Source organism: Mirounga angustirostris, unplaced genomic scaffold (genome assembly GCF_029215605.1).
Source record: "Mirounga angustirostris isolate CCGP_5_RB_7025 unplaced genomic scaffold, mMirAng1.0.hap1 SCAF_8, whole genome shotgun sequence".
Classification (NCBI taxonomy): domain Eukaryota; kingdom Metazoa; phylum Chordata; class Mammalia; order Carnivora; family Phocidae; genus Mirounga; species Mirounga angustirostris.
This window is the reverse complement of record NW_026991716.1, coordinates 15542613-15564054: the sequence shown is the minus strand read 5'-3', so window position 1 is coordinate 15564054 and position 21442 is coordinate 15542613. Positions and strand designations below refer to the sequence as shown.

Sequence of the window (21442 nt, the reverse complement as noted above, 5' to 3'; positions counted from 1 at the left end):
TTTTTTAAATACAAAAAGATTACGAAGAGTTTTATTACATGCACTCATGTATTCACACCGGACTTGATTATTATATTTTCTCATATTTGCCTCAGGTCTTTTTTATAAATTCAGTGTATTTTGGAAAAAACCAGCCAAGCACATCATTACACATCAGGTCACCTTTGCTGGTCACTCTCCCTCCCAGAGGCAGACACTAATTGTGCTTTTCAGTTCATTTAATGCACGTTCATATATCCATGAACAGTATGTGTTTGGTTGGTTTGTGTTTTGAATTTGCATTAACAGTACCGCCTTGTATGTAGATGCCTAGAAAATTAATTTTGCTTTCTAATTTTAAATTGTTTTCTAGAACAATTTCTGTCTCTGCACATCCTTGACTGTATACTGTTAAGAATTTAAATTTTGCCCAGTTGGATGAATGAGAGCCTGCTATCTTTGTGTTTTCTTGATTACTGTCCTAAGGTTGTGTCTTATTAGTCTTTGAAAAGAGGTTCCTCTCCATTAAATCAGCAGTAGTTAGAGATGGGGTCTTGCTTAACAGTTCTTCAGATGTCTGTGTTTTTCGGGGAGAAAGCCCAGAGCCTGCAGTAGGTTGCTGCCTGTCTGGAGGGGGTCCTGTTTTCTAGTTGAACACTGGCCTCCACATGCAGTGCCCAGGGCTGTGGTGGCTGGTCTCTTTTCTGTCTATATCCACTCACTAGGTAATCTCATTCCGTTTTCTGACAGTAAATACCACCTGTCTGCTGCTGATTCCAGTACTCACTCCAAACTGGCACATCCGTCCACCTGCTCACCACTCCCACTGGCGAGTCTAATGGGCACAAGTTGGACGTGCCCCAAACTTCCGATTCACCCCTTACATCTAAGAAGCACACTTCCCCGAATGTCTTCTCCCATCCTTCCAGCTGCTAGTCCAAACATCTTGAAGTCATCCTTGGTGCCCTTTGCCTCTTCCTTTAAAGTGTGTTCAGGATCCCCTGTGTGTGTGTGTGTGTGTGTGTTTCATGGAAATAAAACATGAGGACAAGGATTTTGTGTTCACTGCCCGATCTCTGGCTTCTTAGGATGGTGGCTGGCAAGTGATAGGTAGTAAATAGTTGTTGATTTAATGAAGGACTGGGGGAAAAAATGACCTACAGTCTGTCAGAAAATTCTTGATTATTATTAGTTTTAGAATTGGACATGTTAGTTTTCCATTAAATCCCTTCCCTAAAATCAGACGGTAGCTATAATACGGCATTTAATGCCTCTACCCGTGAAGATTACTTTAAGTAACAGACACAGGAATTGTCAAAGCCATGACGACATTTGTTTGTTAATTTGTTAGTTCTTGGTCATTAGACGAGACAGTAATTCAAGTTACCTGACTACTCCGTTTTTCCATCCTCTGTGATGATCACTCCAGATTGACGAAGATCTGTTTTTCAGTGTTTCCAGAGAAGAAAATTTGCTTCTCTTGTCGAAGCGTTCATTCATTCATTTAGCCCTTGAGCAGCTGTAGGTGATGTGCACGGCTGCTGCCCTCGGGCTCAGGGGCTCCCTGCCTGGGCGGCGGTGTTGGCGCGAGTCAGCCTCGGCTGGGATCGGGGCAGGAACAGGGATGCCTGGTTGGTTGCAGAAGGATGACTAAGGATGTCCCAGAAGAAAGGGAAGGGACTTACTTATCCAGACATTGCTGTATTTGAACAAGTATCGGTGAGGAGGAGGGGTGTGGGAGGGCAGCATTCTGGACCGAGAGAGTTGCTTGGGCAAAAGCCCTGAGGTTAGGGGCAAGGAGCAGGTGCTAAGCACGTAACTGGGACAGGATGTGAGAGTTGGACAGGGTGCATACCTGATGGGGGCCACGGGACAGGTCAGACTATGCAAGGGAGCTTTAGCCCGGGAGCGGTGGTTCCAGGTGTCCACTCTACTCACTTGTCCTCAGATGTAATCAGAGCCGCTGCTGTGGCAGTTTATACCAATTTCTTGATGTTGTGACACTTGACAGCTAGTATTTCTTCAGTATGATTTTTCTAGTATTTTTATTCTATTAAACATTCCATAATATGTAAAGTGTTCCTTTGATTTAAAAAGTTTAATTCCATAAGGATGTGGTAAAGTGTAGCAGTTTGTTACGAAGTGTCTCACTTTACTGTCAATTTCCTTTCCCCAGGAAACATACAAATTATTAGAAATACAGTTGTAGGAGATGAAGTGGCTGACTTTTAAAAAAGTAGGAAGGAGAATCAATGTTTTCAAGTATTGCAGTTTTAAATTCTGAAATGTACACCTCCACCTCCTGCTAGACTGAAGCTCAGGGGTCTGAGGCTGGTCAGTGTTGAGTGATCTCTGCCAGCTTCGCCTCTCTGCCCCGTCCTTGCTCACTGAGGTTTCCCGTCCCCCTGGTCACACAGTCTCCCCCGTGTAGGGATCAGACACATAGTGGTTCCTCAGGAGACTTTAGATGCCTCATAGGATCCTCTGCCCCTCTCAACATTCCTGCCTGACCATGTGTTCTCCATCTTCCTGGCCCACTAGATGAAAACGAGGGGTCAGATTGTATTGTGTGATGTAGGATCTTTGCACACAGAACTTGCTGTCTTCTCTTTAATGGTGAACAGTTTTATCAGATGCTTTTGTGGCACCTGCGATCTTGGTATCATTTCTCAAATTTGTGATCTAGCATAAATCTGATACTAAGCCCTGGTGCGGGGTACTGTCAGAAACCACACTTGGCATCCCGCTGCCGCATGTCTCCAGTAAACACTCAGGAAAATGCAGAGGTCTGGCTGGCAGGAAGGTGCCGCAGTGCCTCTCACGGTTAGCTTTTTTACCTTTATTTCAGAAGGGTAATGATTGCAGTGGCTTTTCCGATGCCTTTCATGCCCACACAACGGCAGTTGTCCAGGGATAGCCGGTCTAGCCCTGTGAAAAGTGAAAGGCTGAAATAACTAAACTCCACCAGCTGACTGTCCTTTGTCACCAAGCTTTGCCTAAACACAGTTGAAATTTGTCACTACCAATGCTGATAGATGATAGATGCCCACTAAAGAATATAGTGATTAAAGAAAAATTAAGTAGCCAGATTCAGAGACTCCATGTCTTTGGGGAAACCATTCCTCTAAAATGTCAAGGCTTGATCAGTATGAAAATTTGTGACATTGTCTTCTCTAGATACTGATTTAAGTTCCTATGTAATTTTGGTCACCACACTGCGTATTTCCTCGTCTAACCGTGCGGCCGCTCTGCAAGCAGTGGAGTCCTACACTACCTTAAGGAGGACGATTAGAGGGGCACCTGGGTCGCTCAGTCAGTTAAGCTGACTCAGGTCATGATCTCAGGGTCCTGGGATCGAGCCCCACATGGGGTTCGCTGCTCAGTGGGAAGTCTGCTTCTCTCTCTGCCCCTCCCCCTCCGCTCGTGCTCTGTCTCTCGCTTTCTCTCAAATAAATAAATAAAATCTTTAAAGAAAAAAAAAGACGATTAGATTCGGCACACGTTAATGAACGTCACATGCTCTTAGATGGTCAATGCTAACGAGACATGTAACAACTTACTGCATATATTTAAATCTTGATCACCTTGGACATCTAAGAAATGGGGTAGATATTTTTTTTTAAAGATTTTATTTATTTATTTGAGAGAGAGAATGAGATAGAGAGCATGAGAGGGGGGAGGGTCAGAGAGAGAGGCAGACTCCCTGCTGAGCAGGGAGCCCGATGTGGGACTCGATCCAGGGACTCCAGGATCATGACCTGAGCCAAAGGCAGTCGCTTAACCAACTGAGCCACCGAGGCGCCCTGGGGTAGATATTTTTAAAGGAAGAAAAAAATAACCCACAATGTTGTTGTTTGGGAGATCTGATTCTAAATGCCAGACTTTGCAGAGTAGCACCCAGAAACCTATACCAAGGATAGTGCTTTTAGGTTTACAGGGAAAATTTGGGGGTTTGGTCATTTAATTGATCTTCTCTATAGCACACCAAGATATATCACCAGGAAATACTATCTCTGAGCTTTCATTCATTCAACAAAATTTATTAAACACTCACGAAAGGTCAATGTTACTACATAGTATCTCACCAAAATTTTTTTTTTTTTTAGAGAGTGTGCAGGGGGTGGAGGATAGAGGGAGAGAGAGAATCTTAAGCAGGCTCCATGCTCAGTGCAGAGCCAGACGTGGGGCTCGATCTCATAATCCTGAGATCGTGACCTGAGCTGAAATCAAGAGTTGGATGCTTAACTGACTGAGCCACCCAGGTGCCCCCCAGAGTATTTATTTCTTAAATATTATTACCATTTGGTAATGTCTTAGCCAGCTTATGGCTTTCTGGCAAAAATCCAAGGCTTCTTAATACTGTATCTAGTTATTCCTTTATGTCTGCCTCATTTTGTCTATTTTCTACAAAGGTTTACTCTGGGTTTATTTCTCCTTAACTTTAGTATTTATTTTCCTGGCATTATCTTCAATCTTTTTTGTTTAAGTTATCTTAAACCCATTCCCTACTGTGCCGACCAGCACAATACTCAGAATGTCCTTCACTGGGGTCATGTGCATGTCTCTGGTTGCTAAAGAGGACTTGCTAAAGGTCACTGTGAAATGGTGTGATGAAGGACCCAAGACCCTTGATTTTTTAAATTCCTTACTGCCCTTAGCAACAGTGGGCTGCAAGGCTACCCATTTTATCTTTCAGCCGATGAATTCTTGGCTAATTTCCAAGTGGAGTAAATGTACAGATGCTAGGAACCATTTACGTTGAATGAAGCAGGAGGAATTATAAGTTTCTCTAAGCCAGCCATTAAAATGTGGACATTTGGCATTTAAAAAGAAGTTTCCATTTAGTTTAAAACCAGCAACTCGGGCGCCTGGGTGGCTCAGTTGGTTAAGCGACTGCCTTCGGCTCAGGTCATGATCCTGGAGTCCCGGGATCGAGTCCCGCATCAGGCTCCCTGCTCGGCGGGGAGTCTGCTTCTTCCTCTGACCCTCCCGACCCTCCCCCCTCTCATGTGCTCTAAATAAATAAAATCTTTAAAAAAATAAATAAATAAATAAAATAAAACCAGCAACTCAAGCTGCAATTATAGTAGTATGTGCTCACGAAAAGTCTCATCCCTCCAGCCAGCCGCCCGTGGTGCGCATTTTCTTTTTGCCGGGCCAGATGACAGTCTCAGGAATTTTGTCCCTGTGCTCTTGGGGTAGTAGTGAATACTTTCTTGTTTTCACCTTCTGTGTCACAGACCGTCCTGCCGGCTATTTGCTTTTTTTTTTTTTTTTTAAGATTTTATTTATTTATTTGCGAGAGAGAGAATGAGATAGAGAGAGAGCATGAGAGGGAGGAGGGTCAGAGGGAGAAACAGACTCCCCGCCGAGCAGGGAGCCCGACGCGGGACTCGATCCCGGGACTCCAGGATCATGACCTGAGCCGAAGGCAGTCGCTTAACCAACTGAGCCACCCAGGCGCCCGCTTTTCATGCCTTGATCCAAAGAATGTTTTCGTCAACAGTGCCGGGCCTCAGTGCGAGAATGTTAACATGCTGCCGAATGGGGAGAACCACCCAGTGTGGCCAAGCGCAGCTTCAAACATGGTTCTTGCTGGGGTACAAGTCTGGGGTACGGTGTATAAGAGCCGTGACGTTAGATCGCAGGATTTAAGACCTGTATCACATTTGCCCTTAAAATTAAATGAATTTTTCTAAATGAAATTCTGTCGACGTGAAACCTGTACAGTATGTTTCTGTCACTGGGATTTTCAGGGAAAACAGGATTGCTTCTTTTTAAGAAAACGTTCCATGCACAGTACGAAACCATAATAGCTCTGGAGATTTCTACATAAGATAAAGAAGTGTCAATATCATTAACGAACGACACAGATACGAGTCTTTTGGTTTTACTTCCCGAAGCGAATGAACGTTAAACTTTGGCCCCTTACATTCTTAATGATGTTTTCACCTTTTAAAACAAGCAAAATAACAACAACTTATTACTGCCATAGTTGTGGGCTTTAAAAGAATTTTTCCCCCCCAAGTTGCTGCTGTTTGTCTGGATCTCCAGGTACTATTTCTAAACTTGGGAGCCAAACAAGCAGGAGCATGCGGATCCCAGCCTGGGTGGTGGTGGCCACCTGTGAATCCGATTCTTCCAGCAGGTGTCACTGTGGCAGCGATGTGAGGGCAGGCTGCAGTTCATCCGACCCCTGCTGGAGTTGGAACTCCATCTTCGGGGAAACTGGGTGACAGAAGCTTATGGAAACGTTTACTTTTGAAAAACAGTGGTGCCGCATCGCCTACCTCTTCTTTCCCTCACAAATTTAAATTCACAGAAATTAAAGGCATTAATTTTCCACTTACATAAATTTTTACCGAGTATTGGAAAAATTTAGGAGCAGGGAATGTGTCCAGGAGGACGTAAACGAAACAGAACTTGTAAGGGCCAAACATTTATGAATTTGTTAAGCAAGTGTGGGTTTTTTTTTTTATGTCTGTCCTAGAGGCCCTGGGGGACGCAGAGGGGTAAGCTACAGCCTTTGCCCTCCTGGAGTGTTACAGTCGGTATGTCACACCAAGAGAACAATGGTAGGAGAATAGTAGGAAGGCCGTGCACCCCATTGGCGTAATGACAGGACTCCTAAGTACATGAAAAGCTGGTTCCAAATTTTGGCTTTGATGTTTCCTAGCCATAGAGACATCTCTTAACTTCCTTGCTAAGAGGAGTTTGATATCACTGCTGTTACCGTGCCTGTTAGATTGAAACAGGATAGCGGAGTATGGGTGTTGGCCGACTTTTTCTGGAAAGGGCCTGATAGTGACTGTTTCAGGTCTCGTGGGTCATACAGCCTCTGTCATGACTACTAACGTTTGTGGCTGTGACCAAAGGCTGCCTTAGACAGTTTGTAAACCCCTGAGCCTGCTACGTGCCAGGAAAACTTTACTGACAAGAACAGGCAGCGAGCCACATGCTTGCCAAGGTCGGATGTAACAGGAACTCCGTGCGGCACGCTGTGGTAGTTCTTGCACTGTGTAACGTGCTATAGCAAAGTGAACAATACCACAAAGTCCTGAATGGTAAGTCTTTGGAGTAGTTAACAAGTCTCTGGTCTCGCCCTTGCCAGCCGGTGATCACAGACAAGTCACTTTTCCTTTCTTCGTCTTCTGTCAGCATGATTTCTGAGGCCGTAGTAATAGTGTTCTTTGGGGGTAGGAGCAGGGCTAAGGGGACGGTGGAGTTATATGAAAGGACTTTTATTAACAAGAATCCAAACAAGAGAACAAGAGTTGGTGGGCTCTGCCTTGGCGCTATGGGTATTTGAAAGGATGCCATTGTCTTCCATTCATTTCAGCTACCCATTTTCTCTTTTCTCTGTCAGCCTAGAGTATCAACCCTGTTTAACAAGTATGTGATGATCCAGAGTTCATTTTCAGGTTTCCAGACTTGGAAACTTCCCCTTCAGGAGTTTCAGGACTCAGCACATGCAGAGATAAACATTACTCTCTCCTTGTCCTGGAGAAGGAAAGCTACAGCAAGGAATCCCAGCCCTTCAAGCTGTAGGCCTGTGGCTCTGTCCAGGGAGAAAGAAAGGTCCAGGGAAGCCACCCTGTGGGCCTTCCCATCCATCATACCTCCAACTTTGGTCTGAAACTTGGCATGATCAAGGCAAAATCAGATTAACATGGAGCCAAATAGTTTTACCCCCTTCCCCATTAAACAATATATGGTGTTCTTTTTAAATCCTTCATATAAATTGTGTGTGTGTGTGTGTGTGTGTGTATACATATACACATATATATATAATTTAAAGATTTATACTGTAAGTATTCTTAAACTTCCACAGTCACTATAAAATGCAGTGTATTTGTTGTGAAATTAAAAAGGTTGAGTTATTAGCTTACATTCTTCTTGGGGATTGCGTTTTATATGCTCTGCTATTCATAATTAAATAATTATATGAAGCTTTTAGTTTTTGTACCTATAAGCATTCAACTCATGCATATTTATAAGCTGGTTTAATTTTGATAATTTACTATTGACCTTTCAGGTCACTCTGTAGATAGATTTTTAAAATAGGACATTTGAATGTGGAACATTTAGCAGAGACTCAGGAGCCAGACAAAACCTGGGTTTGAATCTCAGCTCTGACACTTGTGAGCTATGGGCTTGACACTGTAAAATAATTAACTAAAATTTACATTTTTTTAAATCCTTATCAGAGAAAATACCCTGTCCTTAACTACTTGTTTTAGTTATTATCAACTAGTGCTGGTGTGTATGTAGGGCGAAGCCAGATTCTCCGCGAGTCCGGGTGGCCAGAACCATATATGCAGCTAAGAGATGCAAAAGTAGGTACAAGATACAAGGTAGGAACAGTTGTAGGTGCTAAAAACTTAACACATGTATGTAGGCTATGGTGTATTGGGGAGAAATTTCCTGTGCTTTTAAATTCACCAAGAGGAGCGTTGGATTTGATTTCAAGAATTAATAGTTTCCTATTAAACAATAGGAAAGAGAAAATTGTTTATCAGAAAGAGAAGTCTTGGTGAGTATAAGAACAGCAGGGAAGTGGATATTGTGCAAGCTTATCTGAATGAGACAGAATATTGATGTCGAGGGAGTAAAATAAAGACCCTGGAGCACTGGCAGATTGTTTGTTTGTTTTATGCAGCTTTCCAAAAGATAATTTTAATCTTAACAGAAAAGCTGCAAAGCGCATATAGAGAGTTCCTGTATACTCTTCACCCAGCTTCCCCTTATGTTAGCATCGTGCAGAACTGCAGAACATTTGCCAACACGAAGAGATTAACTTCAGCTCAACATTAGTAACTGAAGTACAGAAGTGACTTGAGTTTCACCACTTTTTCCACCGATGTCCTTTTTCTGGCTGAGGATCTCCTTCAGGATCCCACATGGCCCTTGGCAGTCATGGCTCCTTAGGCTCCTCTCATGAGTTCCTCAGTCTCTGTTGTCTTTCATGACCTTGCCATTTGTAGGGAACACGGATCAGTTATTCTGTAGAATGTTCTCAGTGCGGGGTTTTCCGGTGTACGCTCATGATTGGATTGAGGTTGGATTAGGAAGGTTAGAGCGATTGTACTTGAGGCAGTCTTACTGTATCCGGAGGCACGTTACGTCAGTAAATATTATTGGTCAGGTTAACTTACCTCACTTGGCTAATGTTCCAGGACTTTCTGCTGTAAACTTACTGTCATTCCCTTTGTAAATATTAAATGTTTGTGGGAGATACTTTGAGACTATGCAGGTATCCTGTTTATACACTGGTGGATCTTGCCTAGGATAAGTATGACTAGGGTGTTCTAATTTATTAATTGGAATTTTTCTTCAAGGGGAAGTTACCATATCTCCATGTGTTCTTTCATCCTTTCATTCATTTACATCCATATGGACTCAAGGATATATATATATATTTTATTCTTTGGGTTATGAACAGTCTTATTGTTTTTTATTGTGTAGCTCAAGTTCTTATTCACCGTTGAGAGCTCTTTGAGGTCTGTTCCTGTGCCCTTTTGATGGGCCCCATCTTTTTTTTTTTTCCTGAAGAAGTTCCTTATTTTCTCGCACGCCAAGATGTTTCAGCCCTGACATCAACCGTTTCTCCAAGGACCTCTGGTTCCCCCTACTGGAGAATGGTATTTAGAAACCAAGGTCTCACTAGGTGGTGTGTTCATTGCCACTGACCTGTCACTGCTCTGTCCTCTGTCACTGGGTAGAGCCAGGAAGCATATGTACCTATGCTAACTCCTACTTACACATCTGTATTCATTTCTGTATCGGGGTGGGGGGACATGTACACACACACACACACACTCACACGTATGCCATATACATGAATGAAATATGAGTCCATACTGATAGTCCCAGTTCCAGTCCACACAGTTGATTCTAGCCTTCTCTTTTTCTGTCCCTGGCAGTGAGGAACCTGGTCCCCATCTACACTGTGTTTGCATATTTGTTCAACTGTAGGATTTTTTTTAAAGATTCATTTATTTATTATAGAGGGAGGGGCAGAGAGAGAGAAAGACTCTCAAGCAGACTCCCCGGTGAGCATGGAGCCTGATGCGGGGCTCGATCCCAGGAACCATGAGATCATGACCTGACTGAAACGGAGTCGGAAACCCAACCAACTGAGCCACACTGGTTCATTAATACTAGTATTAATGAACCAGTTTCAGAAATCCTAACCCACCTGCAAAAGAAACAGATTTACACTTACAGTCAGTGTGTGTGCAGTTCGTTTTGTCTTCGGCCTTCACCTCATCCGGTCAGAACCCGCACCCAGGGTGGACCTTTCTTCCCACCCCTTCAGAGTGCTTATGTGGTTCACTTGTACTTCAGATAGGGTCATCTGTCTCAGCTTGCATTCCATCTTGGGTACATCCCACATCCAGGCTGATTATGTTTCTATTGACATACTGTAAAGTTCACTTCATGGCATTCAGCTCACTCTATGGTGGTCTTTGACAAATGTGTAGAATAGTATGTCCACCCCACAGTTGCATACTGAGGAGTTCCATCACCCCCCCCCCCAAATTCCCCTGTGCCATTCCCTTATAGACAACTGCTTCCCCTACCCAACAACCCCTAGCAACCACTGATCTCTTTTTTCCCTATAGTTTTGCCTTTTCCAGAGTGCCGTATGAAAGGAATAATAGAATGAGTAGCTTTGGGGGTCTGGCTTGTGCTTTCTCTCTTTATCGCTCTGTCAAATAAATAAATAAAATCTAAAAAAAAAAAAGAAATGTGATTTGCAATGTTTTCTTGCAGTCTCTGCTTGTCTTTATTCTTTTTTGTAGTGTTTTTCTCAGAGAAAAAAGGGTTTTTTAAAATATTAATGAAGCCCAGGTTATCAGTTTTTTAAAATTGTGCTTTTGATGTCGTATGTAAGAAATCTTAGTCTACTCCAAGGTTACACAGATTTTCTACAGTTTCCTTGAAGAAGTTTTACAGTTTTGTATTTTACATTTACATTGAGTTATTGTATAAGGTGTAAAGTATGTGTCATTTTTTTATATGTGGATGTCCATTTGTTTCAGCAACATTTATTGAGAAGACGGTCCTTTCCCCATGGAACTGCCTTTGTCAAAATTTAGCTAACTATATTTGTGTGGGTTTTATCTCTGGATTCTCTCTACTCATCTGTTGGTTCCTATATGTCTGTCCTTCTGCCAATACCACACAGCTTGGGTCTGAGTTCTTTAACTTCTTTTCTTTTCCAAAATGGCTTTGGCTATTCTCATTTCTTTTCTTTCCCCTAGAAATTTTAGAATCAGGTTGTCAATACCTGATAAATGCTTATGGGATTTTTAATGGAATTGTATTGCATCTATAGGTCAAATTGGGGAGAAATCCTTTCTTAACAATACTGAAATTTCCAGTCTATGAATTAAGTATATCTCTTCATTTATTTCTTCATTTATTTATTTCTTCATTATTTCTTTATTTCTTTAACTAGTATTTTCTAGTTTTCAACATAACAGATCCTTTTTTAAATTTATACTTAGATTTCATTATTTTGGTGCTATTTTAAATAGTATTGTAGCTTATTTTTGAATTCCTGTTTGTTCATTGGTGGGTCATAGAGTTCTTAAAAGATTTTTTTTAAGATTTTATTTATTTGAGAGCGAGAGATAGCGAGAGAGAGCACGAGTGGGGAGGAGGAGAGAAACAGGCTCCCCACTGAGCAGGGAGCCCAACACAGGGCTAGATCCCAGGACCCTGGGATCACAACCCAAGCCGAAGGCAGACACTTAACCAACTGTACCCCCTTAATAGATTTTTTATTATCCTTCTAACATCTATGGGTTCGTAGTAATAGTCCCTTTTTCTTTCCTAATGCTGGTAATTTGTATCTTCTTTTTTTCTTAGCCAGTATTACTAGATATTTATCAATTTTATTTATTTTTTTTTTTCAAAGACCCAGCTTTTGGTTTCATTGACTTTCTCTGCTATTCTTTTGTCAACTTCTTTATTTCCATTCTTATCTCTGTTATTTACTTTCTGCTCCCTGCTTTGGGTGTGATTTTGTTTTTGTTTTTTTTTCTAATTTCTAAAGGTGAGAACTCTGATTATTTATTTAAGACCTCTCTTCTAATAGAAGTGTTTGATACAGTAAATTTCCCAATAACCACTTCTTTAGCTGCCTTCCACAGTTTGCATGTTATATTTTAACTTTCATGTAGCTCAGAGTATTTTTGACCTTTCTTTGAGACTTTTTCTTTGACCCAAGGATTATTTAGGAATATGTTAGGTAAATCTGGAATACTGGGGGATTTTCAGGTATCTTTCAATTATTGATTTCGAGTTTCATTCTGTTTTCATCCAAAACATACTCTGTATGACTTGTATTTAAATTTGTTGAGGTTTGCCTTGTGGCTCTGAATATGGTATATATTGGTAAATGTTCCATATATACTTATAAGGAAAGCATATTCTGTGGGTTGGAAGGAATGTTCTATACCTGTCAGCTGGGACAAGTTTTTTGTTTGTTTGTTTGTTTATTCTTATGTTAATCCCCATACATTACAGCATTAGTTTTAAATGAAGTGTTCCATGATTCATTGTTTGTGCATAACACCCAGTGCTCCATGCAGAATGTGCCCTCCTCAATACCCACCACCAGGCTAACCCATCCTCCCTCCCCCCTCCCCTCTAGAACCCTCAGTTTGTTTTTCAGAGTGGGACAAGTTATTTGATAGTGTTTTTCAGGTCTTCTGTGTTCTTACTGATTTTCTGTATACTTGGTCCATCAATTACTGAGAGTGGAATGTTGAAGTCTTCAACTATAATTCTTGACTGGTTTATTACTTTTTTCAGTTTTAACCTCATTTATCTTGAGGCTTCATATAGTTGCTACACTTTTAGGATTATATATGTTCATAGTAAGGCAACCCCTGTATCATTAATGTAATGTTCCTGTTCATTCTTGATAATATTCTTTGTTCTGAAATCTACTTTGTCTGATATTAGTATACTAGTTAGTTTTTCCAGCTGTAATTTAGTTAATGTCGTAAGGTATATCTTTCTCCTAACTTTACTTTCAATCTATTTATATTTAAAATAGGCTTCTGGTACACAATATGTATACTTGGCACTTGCTTTTTTTTAATCCAGTCTAGCAGTTTCTCTCCTTTAATTCATGTGTTAGACCATTCCTTTTATTTATTTTTTTTAAAGATTTTTATTTATTTATTTGAGAGAGAACACATGAGAGGGGGGAGGGTCAGAGGGTGAAGCAGGCTCCCCGCCGAGCAGGGAGCCCGATGTGGGACTCGATCCAGGGACTCCAGGATCATGACCTGAGCCGAAGGCAGTCGCTTAACCAACTGAGCCACCCAGGCGCCCTAGACCATTCCTTTTAATGTCATTTTTCATGTAGTGGAATAAAATCTATCACCAGCTGTTTTTTTATTTCTTTTTTTCTTTCTGACTTAATTGAGCATTTTTTATGATTTTGTTTTATCTCCTCCTTGACTTGTTACTCATACCTTGTTATGTTCTGTAATTTACACTTGTTATATTTTATCTCTTCCTTGACTTTGTTACTTATACCTTTTTAAAAAATGTAGTTGTCTTCCTTTAGATAATGCTACATTATTTCACAGGCAGTGTAGACACCGTAACAGTGTGTCGCTTTCCTCCTTTCCGTCCGTTGTGCTGTAGGTTTGTACCTTCTCCATCTACGGATGCTATAAACACACAGCACACTGTGACTGCTGTAGACCTTCGATTGTCTTTTAGAGAAAGCAAGTAAAACTTTAGAGAAATAATTTTATCTTTATCCTATTTCTGATGCTTTCATTTTTGTGTGTATGTAAATCCACATTCCTATCTGATACCATATCCTCTGTGCCTAAAGAGCTTACGTTAACATTTATTGTCAAGTAGGTCTGCTGACAATGAATTCCCTCAGTTTAGGTTTTTCTAAGAAAACCTGCATTTCTGCTTCATCTTTGAAAATTATTGCCAGTGAGCACAGAATTCCGGGTTGGACCATTTTCTTGTTGTCATTGTTACTTTGTTTTTCATTTGTAGCATTTAATTTCATTCTCATTCACAGTTTCCATGTCTCATCTGAAATTCCCACTGGACATTGCAGGTTGTCCACCTTTCCCATTAGAGCCTTTAACACATCACTTATTTTAAATTGTCTGACATGTCTAGTGTCTGTATCACATCCAACTAGTTCTGATTGCTTTTTCTCTTCTGAGTATGTTTTTTTTTTTTTTTTTTCCCTGCCTTTTTGTATGCCTTGTAATTTTTGTTGAAAGCTAGACATCTTGTATAAGACAGTGGAGACTATGTAAGCAGTCGTTCTGCCTCCTACGGGGTGTGCCTCTCCTGCAGGGCCTTTAGTGTGGGTGTTAGAGTTTCTTTAGTTAGGAATCTGACAGTGTGTGAGAGATTTGTTGTAGCCATGGCAACTCCCACAGCACCAGAGCTTCAGATTCCTATAGAGATAACTTGTCTTTGGGGGGATGGGTGGATTATGAGAACAGTGCCTGTTTCAGTCCTAGTTTTAGGTCTTCCCTTTGTACTGTGTCTCAGTGAGAGTCACTCTCCACATTCCTGTTCTTCTCCTATCCCTTACCCAGCAGTTTTTGGCTGTTATCTTGTCACTTAGAGGTCCTAGCTTGGCATTAAAGGGTGAAGAGGAGGACAGGAAGCCACCTGTGTTCTGCTTCAGCCTCAGTCATCCACATGTACCAGGTTCTTAGGTTTCTGGGCTGTGGCCCTTGTGTTCCCCCACCACTTCCTCAGCTCCTGTGGTAGACTCAGCTGGTAATCTTGTCACTCCTCAAGGAGTAGAGCTGTGTTTTTTCTCCTGTTCCTCCCACTGCAGTAAGTGTTCACCAGTGTCCTGAGGGCAGCAATGCTTGTGTCCTTCTCTTCACAGCATAGTGTTTTTTTCCTAGTGGGGAGAGGGGGTGTGGTTCCAGGTGGAATGTCTTGCCCCTTCTCTCTGGCTACCACTCCTGTCCCCCAGACCTGGATCACAGTGGATACTGAGCGCTCTTTTCTGTGAGCACTTGAGTGGGGTTCATGGCATCGAGCCTGCAGGAGAGCATAGCTTCAGAGGATTCACACAATCCTGCCAGACCATAGTTGGCTCTAACCAACCTGTCAGCTGTTTAGCTGAATTCCTCTGCCAGTGTCCCATTGCATCCACTTGAGATGATGCAGGCTTGGTGTCTTCTCTCTTCCTGCACACACGGTCTCTGCTTGGAGCTTGAACTCTTTGACTGATTAGGACCTCGGCTTTACAAGGAATATTGAAAAAGTCATAAATATAAAAGTAAGACTGTTCTCTTTTAAAACAGAGTAATAGTTTTTAAAGTAAAGCAAGTTTTATCCTAGTTAGACTCTGTAGCAGGGCTGACCTCTGATGAAATCAGCCTCCCTCTCCAGTCACCTGTTCTCCTAATCATCTGATGTCTTCTGATTTTCTTCAACTTTCCCCTTTAAGAGAAAAAAAAAAAGTATCTAAAAATGTCTGATTTGGCACTGTTGTGGCAAACTCAAAACAAATTGGGAATGACTCTTCAATTTTAGAATTTCAAACATCAGATAGGGTTGCAGAGAGGTATCTGTGAGGCAGAAGGCAGGGCAATTACCCCAAAATCACCCATTCCATCTCTAGCAAGGGCACTTGGTGGGATTCAGTAAATTAGTGTTATTTTATAGCAAAACAGAAGCCTTAAGGCAAAAAGCAAATGAAACCACGTTTTAAAGTAGCCTACATGTGTATGTTTTGCCCTTGAATGTTTTAATTCTAAAAGTAACATGTACTTGAGATAAACAACTTAAAAATTCTAATCCATTCCATCTTCTTGAAATAATTACCCTCAAATGTTTTGGTGTCCATCCTTTGAGACTTTTCTCTAAGAACTTATCTTTGTAATATACAAGGAGTAGTAAAATAAATTAATATGCAGACCATTTGGAATATGCAAGAAATAAACCTCTTCAAAATATATGTGTAAAAGCAGAATGTTAAAAAGTACGTATAAATGCAGAATGTTTCAAAGCTAAGCTGAATACAATGTGATGTCTTCTTTATTATGGCTCATGACAAAGAATTGGGGTAGAGATTTTGCATTCATCTTCCTCCATTTAACTTTTTAAAGTTTATTAGCTTTCTAAGGGGAAGCACCTTTAATTTTGTAAGATTTTTAAACAGGTGAAGTTTTAAATCACATGAGCTTATGAGAATTTTGAAACCATTTGAAACCTGGACCTTCTTGAATATTCTTTGTTAAACACAGTCCCACATGAGTTTATGAGGCTGATATGAATTACTTTTAGTTAACGTTCCTCTTCCTGTGAGGAGTTGAATTAATCATAATGAAAAAATGATGGGAATATTTAGCACCTCTCTTAGTAAAAAAGAAAAGAAAAAGTAGAAGTCTTAAATATTAAAGAATATTACTACCCAGAGGACAATGGAAACATGTCTAAAATACTATTCACTTATTAATTCAAATATTTGATATAATTATTAAATTATTTCACTTACAAATACAAATGGCATCAGTTTTTTTTTTGTTTTTGTTTTAATTTGTCCAATGAAAAGGAGATACAAAGTAGTAGAGAGAGCTCAGGAAGAATTGTGTTGAACTCTGTCAAATTTTTGTATATCTTTGTCTTCTTTAATAGTTGAGGCCTTTATTTCTGATTTTCTTTCTTTTTTTTTTCTTTTTTTTTTTCTAAAGATTTTATTTATTTATTTGAGAGAGAGAGAGACAGCGAGAGAGGGAACACAAGCAGGGGGGAGAGGGAGAAGCAGGCCTCCCGTGGAGCAGGGAGCCCGATGCGGGGCTTGATCCCAGGACCCCAAGAACATGACCTGAGCCGAAGGCAGACGCTTAACAACTGAGCCACCCAGGCGCCCCTATTTCTGATTTTCTTGATACATTGCCCTTGCCTGTGTACTCTTCTGAGGTCCATTTCATGTTCTGCATCCCTAACAAGTGTCCTGGCCATGCCGCTCTCTGGCAGCACCTCCCCTCTGATTCCTGACTGACTGACCTATTCTTCCCCTCACCGCTCTCCTCGGCTAACCTTTGGGCTTTTTGTGGGTAGAGCCCTCGTCTGTTCTATTCCTCACAGCATTGCTAAGCTTATAAAAAATAATAATAATAAAAGGTTGCGTTTGTCCACATGCAAAATATTCTATAACATAGCCCCCTGGTTGTTTTTATTAGATGAAAAGCAAAGATTTGGTTTCGAGCGGTCTGGGTATGACCTTGAAGAATCGGATGGCCCGGATGAGGATGATAATGAAAATGAAGATGATGATGAAGACAGTCAGGCTGAATCTGTCTTGTCAGCAGCTCCCTCCGTTACCGCCAGCCCGCAGCACCTTCCATCTAGAAGTAGCTTCCAGGATTCTGGGAGTGTGGAGGAGGACATCAGGATTGCCGACTGCTTCTCTGGGGTGCACACAGATCCGATGGATGTTCTGCCCAGAGCCTTGCCTACCAAGATGACCGTGCTAAGCACAGTGCAGTCAGACCATAGCAGGAAGACAGAGTCCCCAGTGAAGACCAGGCAGCATGGTACAAAAGACGGAGAAGAACCAACAACTCCCGTAGACTCTTCTCAGTCCCCCGAAGCTGCACCCAGATCCCCCTGTCACCAGATGTCTGTAGACTACCCGGACTCAGAAGAAATTCTGGGAAGTTCTGTAGCAGGAAAGACTATCACTCTAACACAGGTAAATGCTTTGTTGTTGGTTTCCTTCCATTTACCCTATTAAATACGGGGATTCTAATGACTTAAGAAAATAATATACTTAAATTATTTATTTCTGGCTAAATCAGTTTGTTTAGGCTTAATTTTTTGTTTTATTTAAAGGCAAAGGACATTTATGTCTTTTGGCTTCTTGCTGGGTATTTTAATCAGAGTTCACATACTGGATCATAAATCTGTGAAAGAACCAAATAGATCTTTAAAAATCTGTTCATTTGAAAAAATATGTATGTGCCCCTTGGGAATATGAGCCTTGGGACCTATTTGTCCCCGCGCTTACCCTGAGTTCTTTTTCCACTGGCATTGATATGATGGATTTGCACTAAATTATCCAAACATTTTGCAGTTTGCCCCTGTCAGCAAGACAGCTACCAGTTTCTGTGGCAGAGTTGGTGTGACCCAAATAATGTAACAAGAAGTTCACTTTGCTTGAATGATCAAATTGTTGTGGCAGCTTTAGAGAGCTTCCTGCTGGAGAACCAGCTCAGGGCCAGACACAGGCCTACGGAGACACGACCTACGTGTGCTGTGAATGGGTCTCTGCTTTTACCCCTGGTGTGGCTCATGAGGAATGTTTAAATCTCTGATGAATACATTCATCTCCCTGACACTTGTCTTGCCTAGAGTACGGATTGACGATGGCCATAGGATTTATTTCTAAATGTGGCAGATTTTGGTTTGCGAGGTGACCCTGGAGAAAAATAAAGACTGTGCAAGCTCGGATTTCTAGAGACTACTCTAAATTAATATAATTTAACTGAATTGCATTAATACTTATATTTGATATTTAAATTAGTATATGCGTTAATGTAGCTCTGTAATGTAGATATTATCAAGAAAAAGCTAATATTTAGGTGATAATCTTGGGCGGGAGGGAGATTGGCAAGATTTGTCCCTTTTCGTGACTTCCAGATTTGGCACCTGTGCTCTCCGCTTCTCTAGCCTAAAATCACCGACACACCTGTCAGTGCCTGGAAATCAGGTTTTCAGTAGACATTTCATAATGAAATGGTACAAATTTCATTTGAATGAAGGAACGAGGGAATAAACAACTGCAGACTTTTTTTTATTAATGACAACCCTTTATTTCAAAAATGAGTAATCCTCCAGTTGATTTTCCCTTTGAGTTGACATTCATAGCTAGCTAATGTTGCAATTCCTCAATAACCCCTAATCTCTAAAATAGGGTAGAGCTGGTGGTGCCAGCAATAATAACAATACCAACAACAGATACAGAACAACAGCAGTATAATTATGGCTATGTCTCAAGGTTAGTTTCTGTATAAATGAGACAACACCCGGGGAATTTGTTCGAAAAATGTAAAGTACTGTACAAAATGTGTTGCTGTTATTTGTATAGAGATTAAAGGTATAATGGGTTTTTTAGTTGGCAATTTGTTTCTTAAAATGAAAACCTCATTTTCAGCGAGCTTGTAATTCATATACAAATATACGTGCTTCCGCCTGGTTGGGAAGAATAGATTTTATGCCAGCAGTTTAGCTCAGTGACTGAGAGGGCTGTGCTGTAAAAGGGTTTTGTCTCCTGCCTTTCAGAGTGCAGCAGTTGTAAGACTTCCTCCTCCTGCAGCCGCGCGCAGCCCTCAGACAGCAGCGGGGGTTCCTTCGGGGGCCTCGCTGCAGCCTGACGCTCAAGAACAGAAGCAGCAGGTGACCCTCCAGCCGCCTCCAGGCCTGCCCTCCCCCCAGACCCATCTGTTCAGCCACCTTCCTCTGCATTCTCAGCAGCAGTCCAGGACACCCTACAATATGGTTCCGGTCGGGGGGATCCACGTGGTACCTGCCGGCCTCACATACTCCACGTTTGTACCCATCCAAGCAGGGCCAATGCAGCTGACGATTCCGGCCGTCAACGTCATTCACAGAACTGTGGGCACCCCTGGGGATTCCGCCACGGCAGTTTCGGGCACCACACGTGCCGCCGGAGTGGCCGAATTAAGCGGCGTCGTGCCATGTATTCCCATTGGCCAAATCCGCGTGCCAGGCCTTCCGAACCTCAGTGCCCCAGGCCTGCAGCCGCTGCCCTCCCTGAGCATGGAAACCGTCAATATCTTGGGCCTCGCCAACACCAACGTGGCCCCACAAGTGCACCCCCCGGGGCTCGCCCTAAACGCCGTGGGGCTGCAGGTTCTGACGGCAAACCCTCCCTCGCAGAGCAGCCCCACCCCTCAGGCGCACATTCCAGGCCTCCAGATCGTGAACATCGCGCTGCCTACCTTAATCCCCTCGGTCGGGCAAGTGGCCGTGGACGCACCGGGCGCCCCCGAGATGCCACCCGCCCACAGCAGAGCGCGGGAGGCGCCGACCCAGCCCGCCTCGGCGGCCAGCGCCCATCCCGGCAGCGGCAGCACGTCTCCTCAGGGGTCTCCTCAGGTCCAGCGGGCAAATGCAAAAAAAGTTCCAGATCCCTCTGCCCCCGCAAGAGCCCCGGCCAGGCCCGATGGCTCCAGTAAAGTGGACGCAGGGAAGGCCGCCTCGGAGAATCATGTGAAACCCAAGCCTGAACTCACGCCCGTGCAGGGCCAGCCGGCGGCCGCCGCCGAGCCTCCACTGCCGGCGCGTCCTGAAGCCTTCCCGGAGCCCCCCGGCCCGCAGACCCCCTCCCCGGACAGAGCGGCGCCCAGGCCCGCAGCGCGGCCCCGGAGGCAGGCCAGCGCCCTGTTCAGCGACGTGAGTAGTGACGACGACGAGGACAGGCTCGTGATAGCGACCTAGGGGCTCTTTGGGGGGTGGGGGGGCGGGCTGGTTTGGTTTGGTTTGGTTTTTTGGTGGTGTTTTTTTTTATATAACACTTAAAGGTTTCTTTGAAAACCATCCTTTCCTTAAAGCACATTTTTCTGACATAAACTCATGACTAATCTTTGTGCAATCATGAACTTTTGACCAATAATTGTTGTTTTGTGTCCGCTCCAGCCATTTTTGTACATGTTGTATAGACACTTGTGCCTTTTAGGAGTTTATGTTTAGAAGCTGTACAGATTGTTGAATATCTATATACATAAAATATATATTATATATGTATATGAAAACCAGGTAGTTATTTGTGTTTAGAAAAAAAAACCGTCAAATAAATCAAATGATTAAATTATATGTTGCACTGTTAAATATAAATTTTTATGGCTGTGGGGCAGAGTTTCTGTGTATAAATTAGTATGTAAACTCCATATTTATTGTATTCATATTCGTCTTTGAAAATGGGTCTGTCCTTCTTGTGTAAGACAGTAACTTTACACTTCAGACAGATTTTCTGTGTCATGAAATGTTTCAGTAAAATATTGTTTACTGACTTTACCATTGCTTAAGTCGTGCCTTCTTTATATACCCAATATCAGTATTCAGAAAAGAGCCATAGGTCACATGTGTGGAAACCACCCTTAGTTTTGAGAAATGGGGGCTTTACTGGTGTTACTACTGTGTGAAACTCAGTGAAACCCATACAACTGAGCGGCCTATTTTTCTTTTTTGTGAGCATTCATTTTATAGCTATTAACTTATAGAAGGTTCAGTACTTAGGAACACTTTCTGCAAATACGTATAGCATACAGCCTGGAATGGGCAAAGTTCCTAAATGCGGGTGTGACAATTTCTGGTAAACATAAAATAAGTTAAAACAATTGTCCAGAGAACTTGGATGAGGCCCGGCCTGTGAAACCGGTTTCTCAGGCTCTGCCCTCAGGTCTGTTTA

General features: G+C 42.2%; 1 protein-coding gene across 7 annotated transcripts in view; it reads left to right on the top strand.

Moving 5' to 3' along the window:
* Positions 1-21048, top strand: part of HIVEP1 (HIVEP zinc finger 1) — a 142127-nt gene extending 121079 nt beyond the window's left edge. For 6 of the 7 annotated variants that reach the window (XM_045866369.3, XM_045866370.3, XM_064597176.1 and 3 more), the window contains 2 exons: positions 17193-17704; positions 19294-21048. In XM_045866369.3, coding sequence (XP_045722325.1) covers positions 17193-17704; positions 19294-20472 — 1691 coding nt within the window. In that variant the 3' untranslated portion in view covers positions 20473-21048. Of the gene's footprint in view, positions 1-729; positions 1649-17192; positions 17705-19293 lie in introns of those variants that run through there. The other variant, XM_064597178.1, reaches the window with a different exon arrangement.
* The last annotated feature ends 394 nt before the right edge of the window (positions 21049-21442 follow it).